General features: G+C 39.1%; 2 protein-coding genes across 3 annotated transcripts in view; both read left to right on the top strand.

Annotated features, from left to right (window-relative positions):
• The first annotated feature begins 548 nt into the window (after positions 1–548).
• Positions 549–9,012, top strand: leng1 (leukocyte receptor cluster (LRC) member 1). Its single transcript, XM_012865839.3, has 5 exons — positions 549–650; positions 975–1,113; positions 4,182–4,361; positions 7,420–7,712; positions 7,816–9,012. The coding sequence occupies exons 2-5, from the start codon at positions 982–984 to the stop codon at positions 8,033–8,035; spliced, it is 825 nt and encodes a 274-aa protein (XP_012721293.2). The 5' UTR covers positions 549–650; positions 975–981; the 3' UTR covers positions 8,036–9,012.
• Positions 9,013–9,831: 819 nt separating this feature from the next.
• si:dkey-40m6.8 overlaps positions 9,832–18,571 on the top strand; it is a 22,888-nt gene continuing 14,148 nt past the window's right edge. The window contains exons 1-3 of one of the 2 annotated variants that reach the window (XM_012865782.3): positions 9,832–10,317; positions 14,903–15,036; positions 18,298–18,445. In XM_012865782.3, the coding sequence (XP_012721236.2) occupies positions 10,227–10,317; positions 14,903–15,036; positions 18,298–18,445 (373 nt within the window). In that variant the 5' untranslated portion in view covers positions 9,832–10,226. Of the gene's footprint in view, positions 10,318–14,902; positions 15,052–18,297; positions 18,446–18,571 lie in introns of both variants that reach the window. The other variant, XM_036134764.1, reaches the window with a different exon arrangement.

Here is an 18,571-nt window from a genome sequence, read left to right as displayed (position 1 = left end):
TGTCTTTGTTTGATCTTTATTTTTCTCCTACATGTATTTATTTATTAAACAAATATATATCTATGCATTTCCTTGTATTTCTTTTATTTATTTTTTTTTACAATTTTTTTAAACTTTTTTTCCTGAGATGTTTGTTTCATTTTACCTTTACCATGGTGTTTGCTAATACCTTTTGACAATGGGATATAATTGTTTAAGAAACTGAAATATAGACAAAAGGCAAAGAAAAATTAATGCGTGATAAGAACAAAGCTAACTTTAAACAGAAAATAAATAAATAACTAAATTAATAAATTAACTTGTCTAAATGGATTGAAAATGCAGTACATATTAATATTAAACTGTGTGATACAATAACAACAACAAATCTAGTTCATGAAACAAAAAAGTAATTTGTATAATACGTATAGTCACATACTATACATATTATAGTATAGTATGTTTCATATATTTTTTCCCAGTGTTTGCTTTTAGACCTGCCTCCATCATATCATGTCTTTATGTAATGACACATTCAGTGCGGTTGGAGCGCCCTCTGGTGTCACCATGTTGTAATCGATTCAACGTGTAGTCTTTGTTTACTTCCTGTTTGAGTTTACTGGTTCCGGTGGAGCGCCATCCAGGAGCAAGTTCATCTCCTTACCTAGCAAGTCGGTAACACTATTATTTTAATCGAGTCTTAGCTTTAAAATGTTAAAAATAATAGTAAGGGAGAGAGCGTCTCCGTTTTGATACGGTTTGATAAAAAGCAGAGTTGATAAGCTGCAAAGTTTGGCTAATGTTAGCCTAAGCAATGTAGCGACGAATTGACTATTAGATTCTGCTTTTATATGAATTCCGACACAATATTTTGGGAGTTTATAACATTGATTTTTTTGTATCTGCTGCGTCCATTACAGTTTTGTTACCGACATTTATGTTAGTTTTTGTTAGCCTTTTCAGCTAGCCAGCTGCTAACAGTTCTTGGTCTCCAGGGCAACAATGAACATCCTCCCGAAGAAGAGCTGGCATGTCCGCAACAAGGACAACGTCGCGCGAGTGCGGAAGGATGAAGCTCAGGCAGCAGAAGAGGAGCGCGAGGCCAAGCGTCGCGTGGAGCGCGCAGAGCAAGAGGTAACCCCGGTGCTGTCACCGATGACACAGGCAGAGGAGGGTGCACCTTGTCCCATATAACCCGAGTAGCATGTGGTGGATATTAATAATTATCAATTAAGCGAGCACACAACTCACGAGAAATAAAAGATCCATCTTTGTCTTTGCAAGCTTTTTTTAAAAAATTCAAATTGAGCGTTTGAATGTCTCTGTTCCCGAACGCAGTCAGGAAACAGAGCGAGAGGAAAAGCGGACACTAAACCTTCATACATTCTGGGTTAACATAGGAAGTGGGAGTAATCTTCTCTGTGTTCTCAGATGTGGAAACACAATAGTAAATCTGTAAGCATGTGAGCTTCTTTCACACGAGAAAGTTATGCAGGTGCATCCAGACAAAATGTGATCAGAGTCAATAATATTTTCCACAACAAGCGCATACAACATTTTTCAAGTTTGCGAGAGCCTACAAAAGAAGGAAAATAAGCACCGTACCTTGAATATGCCCTGTTAAAGGCAATGCCACTGCATCATAATTTGATTTAGATCTGGACTTTGATTAGGCCACAACACAACCTTCATTTATTTTTATTTATTTATTTTTTAGCAATCCATACATGAATTTTTGAACTCAAGTGTGCTTGATCTTAGAGACGTTACATCAGGATTTTCTGCTGGACCAGAATTCAGTTTCCTAACCTCAGTTTCAGCAACTTGTCCCGGTCCTGAAGCAGGAGAGGAGCCTCTGACAGTCACGCTACCACCACCACGTTTCGCTGTCCATATGATGTACTCGTTCTAAAAGTTTTAGTATTGCACCACATATGCCAGGATGGACACTTTCCAGAAAGTTCCTCCTTATGCTTTTCTGTCCACAAAACATTTTTCACAATGCACAACCTCATCCAGAGTTTTTTTTTGTGGGCAAGTTTGAAAGAAAAAAAAACAATTGGTCTTGTTTTATTTGTCCACACATTGGAATCACTATTTTTGTCCATTCTTCTCCGTATATATGAATCTGAACACTGACTTGTGGCTTAATGGATAAGACGTTGATGTGCTCTTAGTATTTAAATAGTTTTCTTATTTTAGCTGATCAAGAACTCCCTGGCTGAATGATTGTTGAATCACCAGCATCGACTGGTTATTATCTTAGTGAACCGTTAATGAATTAGTTTTAGGATGAGGCTTCTCTTTGCTCTATTGTCATGTCATTTTTTTCTTTAGTTTCTTACAGAGATTATTTTAAAAGACATTATCTTTTTTTTATTCTTTTTAGAATCAACTATTTTAACATTGTGATGAAATATTTCAGTACAAACTACTGGATATTAAAAATATACAATAATTTGGCTGCTCAAAAACATAGTTTTATGTGGGGCTGCAACAATGAATCAATAAAATCGCTAAAAAAATCCCTCCCAAAAAATAAACAACATTAAATATTGCTTTTTTCATCAAGAAAAGGCCAAAGTCGTGCTCAGGGGTGCCCCCTTGATGTTAGTCTGATGGCTCGTCTAATATGGCTGTTAGCTTGTTAGCTGGTTAATGACAGGAGGTTGTTTATATGCGCAACATTCCCTGATCGAAATAAAATGCGTTCGGATTAAACGGAAAATGCACAGTTTATATGGGCTGAAAGTCAAATAATCCGACCATGACGTGCGTTCACTTGCACCAAGCTTTATTCAAAGAAGAAACTCTCTGACATTAGCAGGGAGTTTGAATTTGCATAAAACAACAGCAAAAGTTTTGTACTTCTTCATGCGGAAAACAAACAAACGCAGAGGTGCGTTGGTTCTGCGCATAGAACGGACCCGCAGCAGGTTCTGTGAGTGGTTGAGAACTCCTGCTGTTGCTGTTTAGAGAGCGGGAGGAAATGATGATCATCCCATAATGTTCCGTGCTGCGCAGCGCTGCGGCTCCATGCTACACATGCAAGCGCAGTAAGTTCATGAGTTAATCGGAACAAGTATTTAAATGGACGCTGATCGGATTATGGATCATAAACCAGCCATCTCAATCGGAATACAATTTCATTCTGATGGTAATAATTTGTTGATTTAAGGTTTAAGTTTTAATTTGATGGCAACAGTCTGAGTTAAGGTACTGTATGGGAGAAAGGAGCAGGGCTCTAAACTAACTTTTCAAAAATCAAGTCAAGAGTCTTTATTGTTGTTATGTAACCATACTGACATTTTGATGACACACTCAGAATGATAAGAGCCAGACCTAAATTAAAAGGGCTTACAGAAAAACGAGACATAAGCATCCCTAAAGAACACCGTCAAAAATGTAAAACCCTCAGAAGAAATACAAAGTATTAAACATCTAACAGCCTGTTTGACTCTTCAAAGAAAAAATAAATAGAAAAAAATCCCTGGAAGTAAAATATACAGGGACAAATTTTGGCATAGTATTAACATAAAATGCAGCTTGTGCTGAAACAGTCTATGAAATGGGCTGCTGGTTTATTTGATTGTGAGAAGAGATGTTTTTGCTCTGGTTGCATCGTTATGCCCAATATTTCCCCCTGGTGCTCCTGCACCAGGGCGAGGTTCAACCAAACTGCATTTGACAACCCAGTTTTACAGCTTCACTTCTGTTGTGTTTAATCGCTCTTCATATAGACAACATTGACTATTAAATAATTGCGTTACAATCTAGGCAACATAAACTATTATTTATTACCTAATATTATTGTGACAGAACACCTAAGTAGCACCTTTTTTTGTGTGTGCTTATTTGCTCTCAGTCTCAATGTTCTATTTTGGAAAAAAGAAGTGGAAATAGACCTTTTTTTTGTCAGATTCATCGATTAATTGCAAAAATAATCGACCCATTAATTGATTTTTAAAATAATCGTTAGCTTGTTTTATGTCTTTTTCGCATTTTGGGCATAAATGATTTGACACAAATGAAGTAAGTTTATGAGGGGCTACAAGAAGCAAAGTTACCATGAAAAGAATGTTGTACAATTCTTTGCAAATTCGTATTTTGTTTTCTATTAGATTATTGTTAACTGACTTTAAAAACACGATGGTTCGTAGTAAATTGTATTTATTCCTGATGGCACCAATTTTTCTCCTCAGGCACGTACTGAGTATCTGAGAAGGAAAGCTCGGGCTTCCCTCCAGGCAGCGGGAGCAAAGGGAGACGACGACGAAGAGCAAAGCGGAGCAAGTCTGGAGCATCTGAATCTATTTCCTCTGGAGGAGGGCTCAGAGAAGAAGGGGAATGAGGAGTATCTAAGAGAAAAGAAAGAAGAAAAGGTGACACTGCTGCTTCCTCCTCTACACTCCTTTATCTATCACTCCTGGGATTTTAATCCCAGGTCAACTCCTGAGGGGTCACACCTGGTCAAAGAGAAACTTTAGTCCAGTAATAGTCTTTCCAGTAAAGCTGTCATTGTTTGAAACATTTCCTCATCATATACTAAATTAGCAAAGATTTCCCCTTTGGCTTTGTGCGTCATGTGCCTCCTAGATTTATTTGCAGCAATGAGTACAAGCTCAGTTTAGTGCAAGGTGCAAAGATGACTAATTGCTCCCATTTATTGAAGTGAATTTTGAATTAATATCTTTATTTCGAACATGCAGGAGAAAGCATATACAAATAAAACAAAAAAACAACAACAATAAAACAATGTTTAAAAACATTGGCGAGAAAACAATAAACAAGGTACCCTTCTTTCCTGAGGAAATATACCTCTATTACATGTGCGAAAAGGAGTAGGAAGAAGTAAAACTTATGTATTCCTACCCCTTCTTCTTTTATTTCTTCAATTTACAATATTTATAATTATGTTGCTATATATATATATATATATATATATATATATATATACACACACACACACACAAACAACTACCTACACATATACATACATAATTATATATACACATATACCCTCATACATATATACACTTAAAAAAACCACTTAAAGTTATGTCAAGTGTAAATGTTTGCAGAACACACGTTTTTTTATGTTTATTTATCTATGTTGGTGTCTAACTCTAGTTCAGTTTTAATGCCAATTTGGAAAAATCTTTCATATTTCAAAGCCTTTTTTTAACAACTATGAGGTTGTTATACCTATTTAATTGTGTCAGAGAAATCACTCAAAGTTTGTTTTATTTATTTTTCTAAATAACTGCTTAATGTCTGAGTAGCTCCCGTCTGACGTCCTGAGCGCTGTAGCGTGATAGAAATAATGTTAGTTTGGTGCCGCTGCAGCAGCTAAGTGGTGTTAAAGTCCACCAGCATCCATGTGAGGAAGGTTGTTGTGAAGATGTTTGACTGCTGGATAAAACGTTTTCAGCAGTGTGGAAAAGGAAGGAATGATTTGATTTCACAATTATCCAGGTCTTTTGTTTCTAGATTTTATTTCCTCTCATTCTTTAAAAGTTGTCCTTGTCCATTGTTACTTCAATTATTTTCTTTCATTGTGATTTTACTTCCTTCCTTCTCTTCTTTCTTTGCGTTCTTAATTTTTTCTTCAATTCTGTCCTTGTGTCCTTCTTTTCTTTCATTATGTGTCCTTCTGGCCTTCTTGTGTTTTTAATTACTTGTATTTGTTGAGTTGTTCTCTTTCTTTTATTCGTGTTGTTTTTTAATTGCGTTTTTAATTCTTCTCCACTCTTTCTGAAGCCCTTTGTGAGCTTTATCTGTGAAAGGCATACTTTATATAAACTTTACTTATCTATTCCTACCTTCCCGCCTTCCTTGTCCTAGATTTCTTCGCCCTTCTCCGTGTCCTACCTTCGTCTCTTTCTTTCTTCCTGCTCTCTTGTGTCCTTCAGTCTGCTCCTTGTGCCCATATACCTTTACTTCCTATGGTCCTTCCTTCTTTGTCCTACCACTTTTCCTTCCTTCCTTCCTTCCTTCCTTCCTTCCTTCCTTCCTTCCTTCCTTCCTTCCTTCCTTCCTTCCTTCCTTCCTTCCTTCCTTCCTTCCTTCCTTCCTTCCTTCCTTCCTTCCTTCCTTCCTTCCTTCCTTCCTTCCTTCCTTCCATCCTCATCCTTCCTTCCTTCTTTCCTTCTTTCCTTCCTTTCTTCCATCCTTGTCCTTCCTTCCTTCCTTGCTTCCTTCCTTCCTTTCTTCCTTCCTTCCTTCCAAATATCTGCCATAAATTTGTTATAAACTTTAATAACAAAAATGAATACAAACTGCAAAAGTCTGTCTGTTTACATGGAGAATGTTTTGGAACGAGGGATGATCATCCTGTTGTCCCACATCTTTCAAAGGTGGGACAACAGGATGCTTGTGAGGGACAATGAAGGACTCATAACCAGCACTCTGATGGCGTGATGTATTTTAATTTAACTCAGATTGCACATTACATTAATCCATTGCTGCTTTGCTTGCTAGTGCACAACAACAAATTGAACTTTGGAAAACTTCACAAAAAGCTCTCTGGCCTCACCCAGTTAGAAACATTCTCCAGTCTGTGTTTAGCAGCATCTTCTTTACTTTGAAGTGGTTTCCTTAATAATGTGTGTGCATCAAAATCCTCTTCGTTTTATTTTACGAGCATCCTGGCGAGTAGCTGCTCTTCTGGCAGCTACTCGCCAGCAACTCTGCATTCTTTTTTTCAGAAAAGCTCATGTGGAAGAATATTTTTTTTTCCAAATCTGTCCCCGTGAATCCGGGACATGGTTTCAGCTTTTGGGACACCGGGACAGGATTGAAAAATGTAGCACAGTCCTGCACAAAATGGGACATCTGGTCACCCTAGTTGGAACCCTGGTCATAGTCACTGTTTCTAGTTATCATTACTTTGTTAATTATAGTAATTAAAATTTTTATCTTTATTAAGCAGAATCACAAATAAGATTACATAGCATCATATAATCTAGATTATTACATGTTTATATATTGAAGTTCATTGCAACTAGTAGAAGAATATTGAAAAGAACAACTAACTATATGATATTTAGCAATAGAGCGATTCCCAACGATGTGTTGATTGATGTTAATGGTGTGATTAAGAGAGATTACATTTTTGGTTCTTACTCTTGATTGAAATTTAAACTGGAAATCACACATCAGTAACTTAAAGGTAAAAAAAAACAGCCTGCTTATGGTTGATCAGCGGATGTTTCTTAGTACATTTAATTTGAGAAAAGATTATTCTACTCCTTTTCATTTAATGTTTTGTTAAAATAAATGTGACACGTTCATTTTATTATCTAATGAAATGAATATATCTAAAAAGAAAAAAAAAAAGGATGCCACTCTAACGTGAAAGAACAAATCGAATGATTATAGGCAGAAAAAGAAACAAATGTAAATTTATGTCGTTGGGTTTTTTCTGTTTTCATCTTCTAGGAGAAGCAGGAGCGAGCGATCGGCTTGCTCGTGTCTTTGGGGCCGCAGCCAGGGTCAGAGGTCACCCCGTGGTACATGAAAAGCAGCGCAGAAAAAGAAGAAGAGAGGAAGGAGAAAGAAAAGAGGAAGGGCGTGTCTGAGGAGGAGAAAGAGAAGAAGGATCGTAGACTGAAGGATAGTTTGGACCCTTTGAAGGAAATGAAGAAAGCAATGGGTGTTTACGAGAGGAGGGACCCCAAGAAAAAGAGGAAGGAGAAAAGAGAGAAAGGGGAAAAGAAGAGCACAGGAGAGAGGTATGAGTGGACTCCAGGAAGGATTTAGGCTTTGGACGAACGGAGCACGCTGTTCATCGTTTTTATAGTGACGATAAAATGTGTGTTCTGTCTTTTATTTTAGCTCCATAGAACGGTTACGAGCTGAGCGCTTACAGAGGGAGGCAGAAGAAAGGAGGAGAGCCCAGGCCCTCCTAGACCAGAGGAGCGGTAAAAGAAAGGGGCCGGACAGAGAAATGAACGAGCGGGAAAGACCCTACAACAACGCCTTCTTCCCAGAACTGGCCAGAAAGCGACAGCAGCGGGACCGGGAGAGCTGGAGGGACGAGATTCTGAAGTCTTGAAATGTTTTTTTTTTTCTATGTATTTTAGAACGAAGGTTAGCATGAGGTGGGGCTGTTGTGAACGTTTGTTTGTAAAGATACGCTGAAGAAACAATTTTATTTATGTTTTTTGGTGTTTGCCACATAAATGGACAATGGGGGTCATGGTTTTCCCCCTGCAGTTTTTCGCTCATGAGCACATCAGCAGGGCAGATGGTTGTCCACACAGGGGGCCTCAGGCTGTCGGCAGCCGTTGGCTTTGGCTTTAAAGATGATCAGCGTTAAGAAGCTGCCTCCTGAGTGAAAACATAAAATAAACCGAGGCAGTATCTTAACAGTTGGTTGTTAAAAGTTTATTTCAAGTGCCGACGCTGCTTTGCCTCCCATCTATTTGGTATTTTCTGGCTCAGTATGGCTGATTCGTGTTTTTTTGGTTAAATGAGTCATTTAGAAGGTTTTGACTTGGAGGAGTTATGATCACCTTTTTTTAACATATTTAAAGACAACATTCTCTAAATTGTGGGGGAAAGGATATTTCAGCAAGTAATAAAAACATGCCTCCGCGTTCCTTACAGACTGGACGTTTGTGCACGTTTTTCATGTTTGTGCTACTGGTGTTTGCTCAGCAGGTATTTCAGCGTGCAGCAGCAGAAAGAGCTCAGGTACAAGGGATTACAGCCCCACCGATGACCGTATCTCAGTCGTGTGCCTCAGATTCAGGCAGCTGGGCTTGTGCCTGCTGACTCACCGTCACACTTGTACAAAACAATTGTTTTTTTTGCGACTGCTGTGAATATCTGCAGCGAGAAATTAAATCATGAAGCGTACAGATCTCCAAACAACGAGCAGCAGAGAGATGCGTTCTACTCATGGCTCATGGAGCTGCACCCTCATAATAAAATAAAACACTTTTTACCAGCGATGTTTATGTTGATCTATGTTTCATCTGGTGGTTAATATTAGTGAGGCACATGATGATTAAAAACATGCACAGACTGCATGGGCTCCTTCACTGTGAAATTCGATTCAGGTACCTTCCAGGTCTGCATAAATGTGGAGGGACATTTATAGAGACATATTTGTAGTGTCTGGCTTTGTTCTCTTTTCCGTTGTCTAAAAGTCACATCCCTAATTTCACTGGCTTTCTATTTGTTCACCCAGCTGCCCAAGTGTTCATTTATCCACCCATCTGCCATCTTTCCATTAGTGTATCATCCTTACACACTTTTCTCCATCCGTCCAACTACTTGTATTCTGTTATCTATGAATCCAGTCATCCATCCATTAGTGAATCATCCATCAATTCCGACCATTCATCAGTTTTATTTTGTCATCCATCCAGCGACCTGTCATCCATCCATCCATCCATCCATCCATCTGCTGTCAGTTTATCCAATCATCTATCCGTCCGCTTTTCCATTCATCCATTTGTGCACCATCGGTGCCCGTCCACGCGTCTCCCTCGCCGTCTTTGATATGATCAGGTTCTAATGTTTTAAGACCAAGCAACGTGGAAATTTCCGCCATAAATTCATGGTAAAGTTTTGTATAAGCACTGCAAACTAAAAAAAAACAAAAAAACAACAACAACAACTCCTGCGTGAAACTTCAGCATGCAAAGCGCACAGACACCCGAATTGGGGACCATTTTCAGCTCACAACAAAATTAATTATGATATTTCTAATTAATATCCAAAGATGGGTCGATACTTGCCTACTGATGAACAGTAGCTACACAGTTTTTACTACTGATTTTAAAGATGCCATAATGAGGATGGAGCTGGACCATGACAATGCGCGCTGTGCGCGTCTGACGTAGGCAGGCGGAGGAGAAAACAGACAACCTCCAACACACCGTGAGGTACATGAGGGGGGAGGATTTATAAATAAATATACCGGGAGGAGAGAGAAAAAAGAAAAGCTTGTTTTCAGCAGACTGAGGCAGAGCGGCGGCGGTGAGGATGCACAATAGAGCATCTCCGTGTTTAATTGCGGATTAGAGGAGGAGGAGGAGGAGGAGGAGAGCACAACAAGGAGAGACAAGGAGACGCGCTTTATTAAAAGAAGAGAAGCAGAGAGGGAGACAGGGGAGGGGGAGCGAGGAGACGGTGCAGACCGTGGCGGGGGGGAACGGCAGCGAGGAGGACACCGACACCGACGGTCGGCTCGGCGGCGTCGCTCGGATGCTGTTGTCGACCCGGACGCGGCGACGATGCGGCCACACTGCTGGGTGATGGTAGCGCTGGCGGGGATCATGTCGTACCTCAGCCCGGAGAGAGCCCTCGGAGCACCGCAGAGGGAAGGTGAGCTGAGCGTGGATGGATGGATGGATGGATGGATGGATGGATGAGGGGGTTGGCGGTGCAGGAAACCCGACAGTGTTGCTGGAGAAAGACCGAGGAGAGAAGGGGGTGGGTGGCTGGGTGTATTCAGTCAGGTATGGAGGGGGGGGAAAAAGGCCTCCTCGCATTGAATACTGTAATGTCAGCCGGTTTGACTGAGTCATTTAGCCAGTTATTATTGCAGGAGAAGAGCTGATTGGGTGATGGGTAGGGTACCATATTTACATGCACTGATGAAAACATTTGCACGGTGTTGCAATTCAGGGCCCCTTAGATCGATTGCATTAAAAAAAAAAAAAAAAAACGCAAAGCTAAAATCTCCAGTCAGGTCAGCATTTTGGTCCAAAACACCCTTGGCTCGAGGAGATTATCCATGACCTATTAGCCACTGCTGGCATCTTTATTATTGCGCTTAGCGCGCTTGTGTCCTTACAGTCCCCTTAGAGCTGGCAGGGTGTTGTGTTTGTGCAATGTGTGCAGTCATTGTGAGGTGGTGTATTGTTTTGATAAGAGCTGGCGCTGGCACGGGGAATGATGCAAAAAGGCCCTGTGTTGGGTCTCTATTTATATGCAGTGTCTGTCTGGACATCTGTCTGGGGAAAGATGAAAAGAATAGCGCTGCTCAGGAACTGTGCGTCAAGACAGGAGCCACCAGGTTTTTATTTTTTTGTTAGTGTTTTTTTTGTTTTTTTGTTGGTTGGTTGGTTGGTGGTGCATGTCTTCTGAGGGACCACGCAGTCAGAAGGTGCTTGCACCGAAGGCTTTCATGTACTAGATCTTATTTTAACTGAGTGGATTCCAGTGCACTCACATTTCTTTTAATAGCAACAGACCGAGCCGTGCACCAGCCCACACTTGGGTGAAATGATGCTTTTCTGTTTTCTGCAAATCCTGACAATGTCTCCAATTGCCAGTTTACAAAATAATAATAATAATAAATAAATATCAGGTTTTCTTTTTGTTCCCTTTTTTAAAGGGGGTGGTGGGATATTTTGCGTGGGAGGATGGAATATTTAAGTTTCTGAATTATTAAAGAAATGATTTTAAATTTATGTATGCAGTGTTTACACTGTGGTAACCTTGTGGAGGAATGTATTGTTGAATTTTAATGAGGAACTCAGACATTGAAACCGGGACAATGTGAGGAAGGACAGATGTTACAATTTATGATTGAATTGACCTCTGGCATCATGTTTATCACCTCTTTCCTCTATGATTGTAGTGTTTTTTTCTTCTTAGGATACACATACTAGTGCCTCCTGAAATGTGTTTTTATCTGCACATGGGTTATATACTTCCATATACTGTTTGGAAATGAATAGTTGAAGACTGCCTTGCAAAAATATTTATACCTGTAGAATTGTTTTATTTATTTTTTCACATTTTATACGAGCACCACCACAAACTTCAATGTATTTCATTGGGACTTTATGTGGTAGACCATCACTGAGTAGAGCATCATTGTGAAGTAGAAGAAAAATTATTCATGGTTTTAATTGTTTGCAATTAAGGATCGAAAATGTTGGTTTGTATCTGTATTCATACCCTCCTGGGTGAGTACCTTGCGGACAATCTTCTCTTTTTTTGTGTACGCTCCTAACACGTTTTGCATATCTAGAGGCTTAAATACACCATTGCACAGATTCTCAACTGGAATTAGATCTGGACTTTGACTGGGCCGTTCTAACGCGTGAATATGCATTGATCTAAACCATCCTATTGTAGCTCTGGCTGTGTTTGGGTTTTTGTCCTGTTGGGATGTTAACCTAAGCCCCAGATTCGAGTCTTTTTAGAGATTCTAACAGGATTTCTTCCTCTGGAAGGGAGTGCCCTGCCACCCTGCGGAGGAAGCCAATTTCAGCCGCTTCTATCCGAGATCTCGTTCTCCCGGTCGTGACCCAAATTTCACCGACCATAGGTGAGGGTAGGAACGTAGACCGATCGGTAAATCGAGAGCCTCACCTTTTGGCTCAGCTTTCTCTTCACCACAACAGATCAGTGCAGCGTACACATTACTGCAGCAGCTGCACCGGTTCGTCGGTCGATCTCGTGCTCCATTCTCCTCTTTTTCTTGAAAACAACATTAGATGAAATTGCAAACAAGTACACTCTTGTTGCTAATAACTTGAGATGAAACGTTGTTGAACTGGACTTTACTTAGGAGTATCAGAGTAAAGGGGGCTTATTTTTGTTTAAATCTTCCAAACCCGTTATCTTTCTCCTTCCACTTCACAATTATGCACCAGTTAGTGTTGATCTGTCATAGAATAGCAATAAAATACGCTGAAGTTTGTGGTTTAAGTGGGACAAAAGTTTGATGAGGTAGCAATACCTTGTCAAGCCATGCGATAAATATCATGCGTGTATACGTTTCTTTTGCCACTTTTAGAGTGTGTTAACCAGCCTCTGGATGTTTAAACTAATTATTGTTAGGTATTCTTGTCATTTCTGAACACAGAATTGAACTAAAATAAACAAAGAATACCTGAAAGGTATTTAACCTCATTGCACTGCCCATTTTCTTTTCTGCAGATGGTTCACTTCCCACAATCATCTACGTTGAGGTACAAATGTCACATGTCCCAATTCCTCCCTCTTTAACCTGAATAGTAAACCTTCCTGACTGAGTAATTATCTTCCAGTTTCCAAGTTTCCCTTCTCCTTTTATTTTTATTTAAATGATAACTCCAGCCACCCTTCCCTTGCTTCTGAACCGTGTTTCCTGAGTGGAATGCCATTTCTGATATCTCCCCTTTCCCCATGCTTATTCTCCTTACATGAATCTTTCCACTTTCAACTTTAATTCCAGTCTCTGTTTCCCCCTTTTTTTTTTACTGATTCAGACAATGATATTTTTTTTTTTATCGTAAGCTTAATTTGTTTTCTTGCTTTTCCCCTCCTGATACCAACTGTCCATTGGGGTTTTCTGCTGTGTCCCAAACCTGCAGCCAGGATTCTGCTCCAATGGCTAAACAACACTTGTGTAACAAGATTTGACACTTTTGTGGTTCAGTGATATTTCAGTTTTTCTTATCCTCCCCGGCTGCCCTTGTAGATGGACTAATACAGTTACATCTAAAAAATTGGAATATCACAAAAAGTTCAATATTTTCTGTCGCTCATTTCAAAAAGTGAAACTCATTCATTGTATAAATCAGGGGTCACCAACCTTTTAGAAGTTGAGAGCTGCTACCTGTACTGACCACTTGAACTAGAAGAGTCAGAGCTCACCCTAACTTAATGCAATATCAACGTGTTTTTAATTTTTTAATTACCATGTTGGTTACCCCTGGTACAGATCCATTACACACTGTGTGACACATTTCAAGCCTCTTATTATTGTAATTTTGATGATTATGACTTACAGATAATGAAAACCCAAAGTGCAGTGTTTCAGAAAACTACATTAGAATATTATGAAAAAGTTAAACATTGGAAACTCTTGGTGTCACACTTTGATCCGCTGATTAACTCCAAACAACTGCAAAGGTTTCCGGAGCTTCTGTCACTTTGGGTCAGTAGGCTGCACCACCATGGGGGAGACTGCTCAACTCAAAGAGACCCAGAAGACAGACATTGACATCATCCACAAGGAGGGTAAACCACAAAAGGTCATAGCTAGGAAAGCCGGATGCTCACAGAGTGCTGCGTCCAAGTATATTTATGGAAAGTTGTGTGGAAGGAAAAAGTGTGATACAAAAGTGTGTAAAAAGTCCCAGCCTTGAGAGGATTTTCAGGCATAATCCACTCAATAATTTCAGGGAGCTTCATGAAGAGTAGACTGCAGCTAGAGTCAGCACATGAAGAACTACTACGCACATGGACAACTGCGTCTTACCTGGACTAAGGAGATATACAACTGGACTGCTGCTCGTCGGTCCAAAGCCTGTTTTCTGATATAAGTGATGTTTGCATTTAATTTGAAAATCAAGGTCCCAGAGTCTGATGAGGATGAGCGGAGAGGTAGAGGTCCCATGTTGTTTGAAATCCTGTGTAAAGTTTCCACAGACAGTGATGATTTGGGGTGACATCTCATCTGCTGCCGTTGGTCCACTGTGTTTGCAGAAGTCCACCATCAACACAGCCATCTACCAGGAAATATTTATGTCCCCCCCTTCCCCCATGTTTCCTTCTGCTGACAGTCTTTTTGGAGATGCTGATTTAATTTACCACAGGCCGACCGCCTCCATGCAACGCCGCATTGATGCAGTAATTGATGCAAAAGGAGGCCCAACCAAGTATCGAATGCATAGAGCCGACCATATTCTCCAGAAGTTCTGTTTAAAACTTCCTTTTTTTAATCCTATGTAAAGTTTGGGTTTTCATTACCAGTGTGCCATGATCATCAAAAATTACAAGAAATAAAAGCTTAAAGTATTTCACTATACGTAATGAATCTGTAGACTATTTAAGTTTAACTTTCTGAAATGAGTAACAAAAAAAATTGAACTTTTTAACTATATCCTGATTTTTGTCTTATGTAGCAGTGTACCCTGAATTTCTGGGTTAAATCTTTGCTCCCTTTTCTATTTCTGTTTGTGTCCAGTTTCTCAGACCAGGGCTGAGTCCCTCTCCGCTCCACCGTACGTCATCATCCTCATCTCCTGCTCGGGGCTCGTCTCTTTTGTTCTGCTGCTCCTCACCTGCCTTTGCTGCAAGAGAGGAGGCGTGGGGTTCAATGTAAGTCTTCAACATGTAAGAGATTTATCCACCTCTCTGTCTTTCTTTGTGCATGCCACTAGGATCTTGTGCAGTCACTGTATATGTTAATTTTGATATAATTTTAGCATGAAACGTTGCCATAGGGGTAAAAAAATTCAGCTTTGTGGGATTTCAATCTTGTCAGTGCAATCCAGAGGTGTCGAAAGTATTCACATCTATGACTCAAGTAGAAGTATAGATACCAGGGTTTAAAAATAGATCTGTAGAAGTATCAACTCAAAGCTTTTACTCAAGTAAAAGTATAAAGGTACCTGATATAAAACTACTTAAAGTATTAAAGTAGAAGTAACCCCCCCCCCATTACTTTAATTGTATAGTTTGATGTTAATATTGAGCAAAATTGAGATTTGCTGTTTGTCAATTTAAAAACTAACCATTTCGTATAATGCAAATATATCAAAGGTCTGTATAGGTGCCATACTGAGCATCAACATGGGTTGTATGGAGTAGAAAATCTGATATCTGGTTTCTTATAAGTATTGGTGCAAGAAGTCAAACTTCAGATACATCAGTAACCTTTTACTTGTTATTATTGGAATGTAAATGAACATCCAAGCGTAGCTACAGGAATTGATGAGGGCAACAGATGTAAGATAACAAAACTGGACACGAAAATGTTTGCATTACTCTCTTATAACAATTACCCTTGTATGGTTGTCTGTATACAGTAGGCAGTGTTGTCAAAATTAATGATTAATCAAAGCAGTTAATCAAAAAAATGAAAATAATCCTAAAAATGCAATGTTCTTCTGAGTTTTGTTGGGGCGTTTGGCAAACAACTTGGTGCAGTTCTACCTGCAACCACAATCAAAATCACTCTGTTGCTATTTATTTGAATGTTTCCTTGTTTTTGTTTTTTTATTGACCATCCAGAACGAAAAGATGCTGAAACAAAATAGATGTAATGAGACTATTTTCAAAAATGTAATTGCTTGAAAATGTAAGGAGTAAAAGTAAAAAGTACCCTAAAAAATAATTATTCCACTAAAGTATAAATAACCAAAATTTCTACTTAAGTAAGGTAACAAAGTAGTTTTTACTTAGTCACTTGACACCTCTGGTGCAATCCCTGCAAAGCTTTCTCCTTTTGACCTGACAGGTTTCCTGTTTTATAGAGCACATGATGTAAGTTGTTGCAAGAGGAAACCTTTTCTCATCTTAAGAGTTGCAAAAGTATTTCTACCCCTTTGTCTGGACCTCCATTTGTCCCATTACAACCACAAACACAAATGTAGGTAAATGGGATTTTATGTGATAGACAAGCGCAAAGTAATCTGGGATTGAGAAGTGGAAGGAAAATAAAAATCTGGAAAATGTTTCATGCATTTGGTCGACAACTTGGAGAAACACCCTCCTCTGCAATTTCATCTGTAAGTCTTGTGTTTTGTGCTTCTTTTCATCAATTCAACTTTGCAAAAATACTCAAGCTCAGTCAAAACAGATGGACAATGCCTTTGATTTTTTTTTTGCAATAGATTCCTGGTTGAATTTAGGTATAGACTTTGACTTGGCCATTCTGACACATCAGTAATATTTACCCTAAACCAGAGGCTCTCAAACCTTTTATGACAAGATCCACCTCAGTCAATTCCAAACAACCCAGCGGTACTTGCATAGTTGTGGTTTACCCTCTTTTGTTGCATGTGTGATCGATGAATGCAGCTGAATGGTACGTTGTGATCAGAAGTGGGAATTTCAAACGTCAAAGTTGCAAAAACAAACAGGAAGTTTCTGCAGAGTGGAAAACTTTTGAGGTTTCTGACCAAAGTCCCTTTAGCGGCTACATGTTTTAAGCAAAAATGCAGCTATGAAATGTTTATTTTAGCTTTTCTGTTGGTTTGTATTTTAATTCATTCTTTGTTGAATTGTGTGTTTGAATAATGTAAATGCTGAGGAAAGCCTCATTATTGGCATGGTCGCTGAACACAATGATTAGCAAGCGGCAGTGGTTTCCCACCCTGCTGCTGTAACGCAGCTGAACTGGGTATGGCGTCGTTCCTGGATCCAAGTTCTGATTATATATATATATATATATATATATATATATATATATATATATATATATATATATATATATATATATATATATATATATATATATATTCATAGACTGGCCCACCCAGCACTGGTTCCTGCTGCACTGTGTTCTGCTTAGTTTCTCCCGGTGGTTCTCAAAATACTCAGCAAAGCTCAATATGGTTGAATAAATTCTTCTTCCTGCAGGGTTCCCACGTAGTCTTGAAATTCAATTTCATAATTTTCAAAATTATGAGGTTTCTTAGATTAATTGAGACATAGATGATGACTTCTTTCATTTGGCAAATTCGTTAATTGCATTGTTGTAAAGGCAATTTCACTACTTTTTCCAGCTTCCACATGCTTTCCCCTCTGTGTTTTAGACTTTACCCATTGTTCTTGAACTGGGTTCAGTTTAACATAGGAATTTCCATCTTTGTAAAATGTATATAAAGGAATGGGTTGCTTAATACAAGCTTTAGTTTAAAGGTTTTAAATCATGGAATAATCTGTCCAGATTTTTCAGTATTATTTACTTTAACAGTTCCAAGTTTATCCAGATACTATAGAAATAGTGAAATAACCCTTTATAATTCTGACGAGTGGGAAGCCAGCTTCAGCAATATGTTGTTTCATGATTTATGAAAAAGAATAACCAATAATAATGTTTAAATAGCTAATAGCTTTGTACTCAAATATCCCTAATATTAGTTTTTAAAAATGAAAATCTAGAAAATTGAGTCTGGAAAAGTATTTTATTTTGAAATGAACATATTGTAGGAACCCTGTTTTGGGTTGTTTGTGTTTAATAGCTCTGCTTGACAACAATGAAGGTGAAATGACTCAGACTGTATTTATATGTGGTAATCAGCTGGAACCAAAATAAATTTTAGGTGTCTCTAAAGTCAGTACTAGTACTTTGTGCAACAGTTTGAGAACAATGAATCTAGAACATTTCATTAGACGCTCTGGGTGTTTATTCAAGTGTCATCTTCCTGCTGGGAGGTGAAGCTCCACTCCAGCATTTTCCATAGAGGCCCAAATAAGTTACATTTCGGTCTTATCTGAGCTGAGCACCTTTTATCACATAATATTCCAATAAAGTACATTAACGTTTATGTAACTTGGAAACAAAATGTGAAAAAGTTCAAGGGGTTGTGTATTGTTCGATTTTTGTTTAATGTGTTGCTGTGCCCCGACCAGGAGTTTGACAACGCAGATGGGGAGGAGTGCTCTGGAGGATCCAGTCACATCCAGGAGGACAGCCTGTCATCATGCCCCTCTCTCCCCGAGGTCTACACCTTGCCAGTCAGAGACCGCCCCCACTGCTCTGCCCTGCAGGACGGAGCAGGTAACACAGCTTTTGGACACCTCTTACTTTTATTCGACCCCTAAAAAAACAAAGATGCAGGTCTGTTCGAAATGCCCTCACGGTCCGCTGCCTGAGTCACTGAGGTGGATACATCGAAGATCAGGA

Source organism: Fundulus heteroclitus, chromosome 3 (assembly GCF_011125445.2).
Source record: "Fundulus heteroclitus isolate FHET01 chromosome 3, MU-UCD_Fhet_4.1, whole genome shotgun sequence".
NCBI lineage: Eukaryota > Metazoa > Chordata > Actinopteri > Cyprinodontiformes > Fundulidae > Fundulus > Fundulus heteroclitus.
Note: the sequence above shows the minus strand (reverse complement) of the source record. Positions and strands in the feature narration are given on the sequence as shown.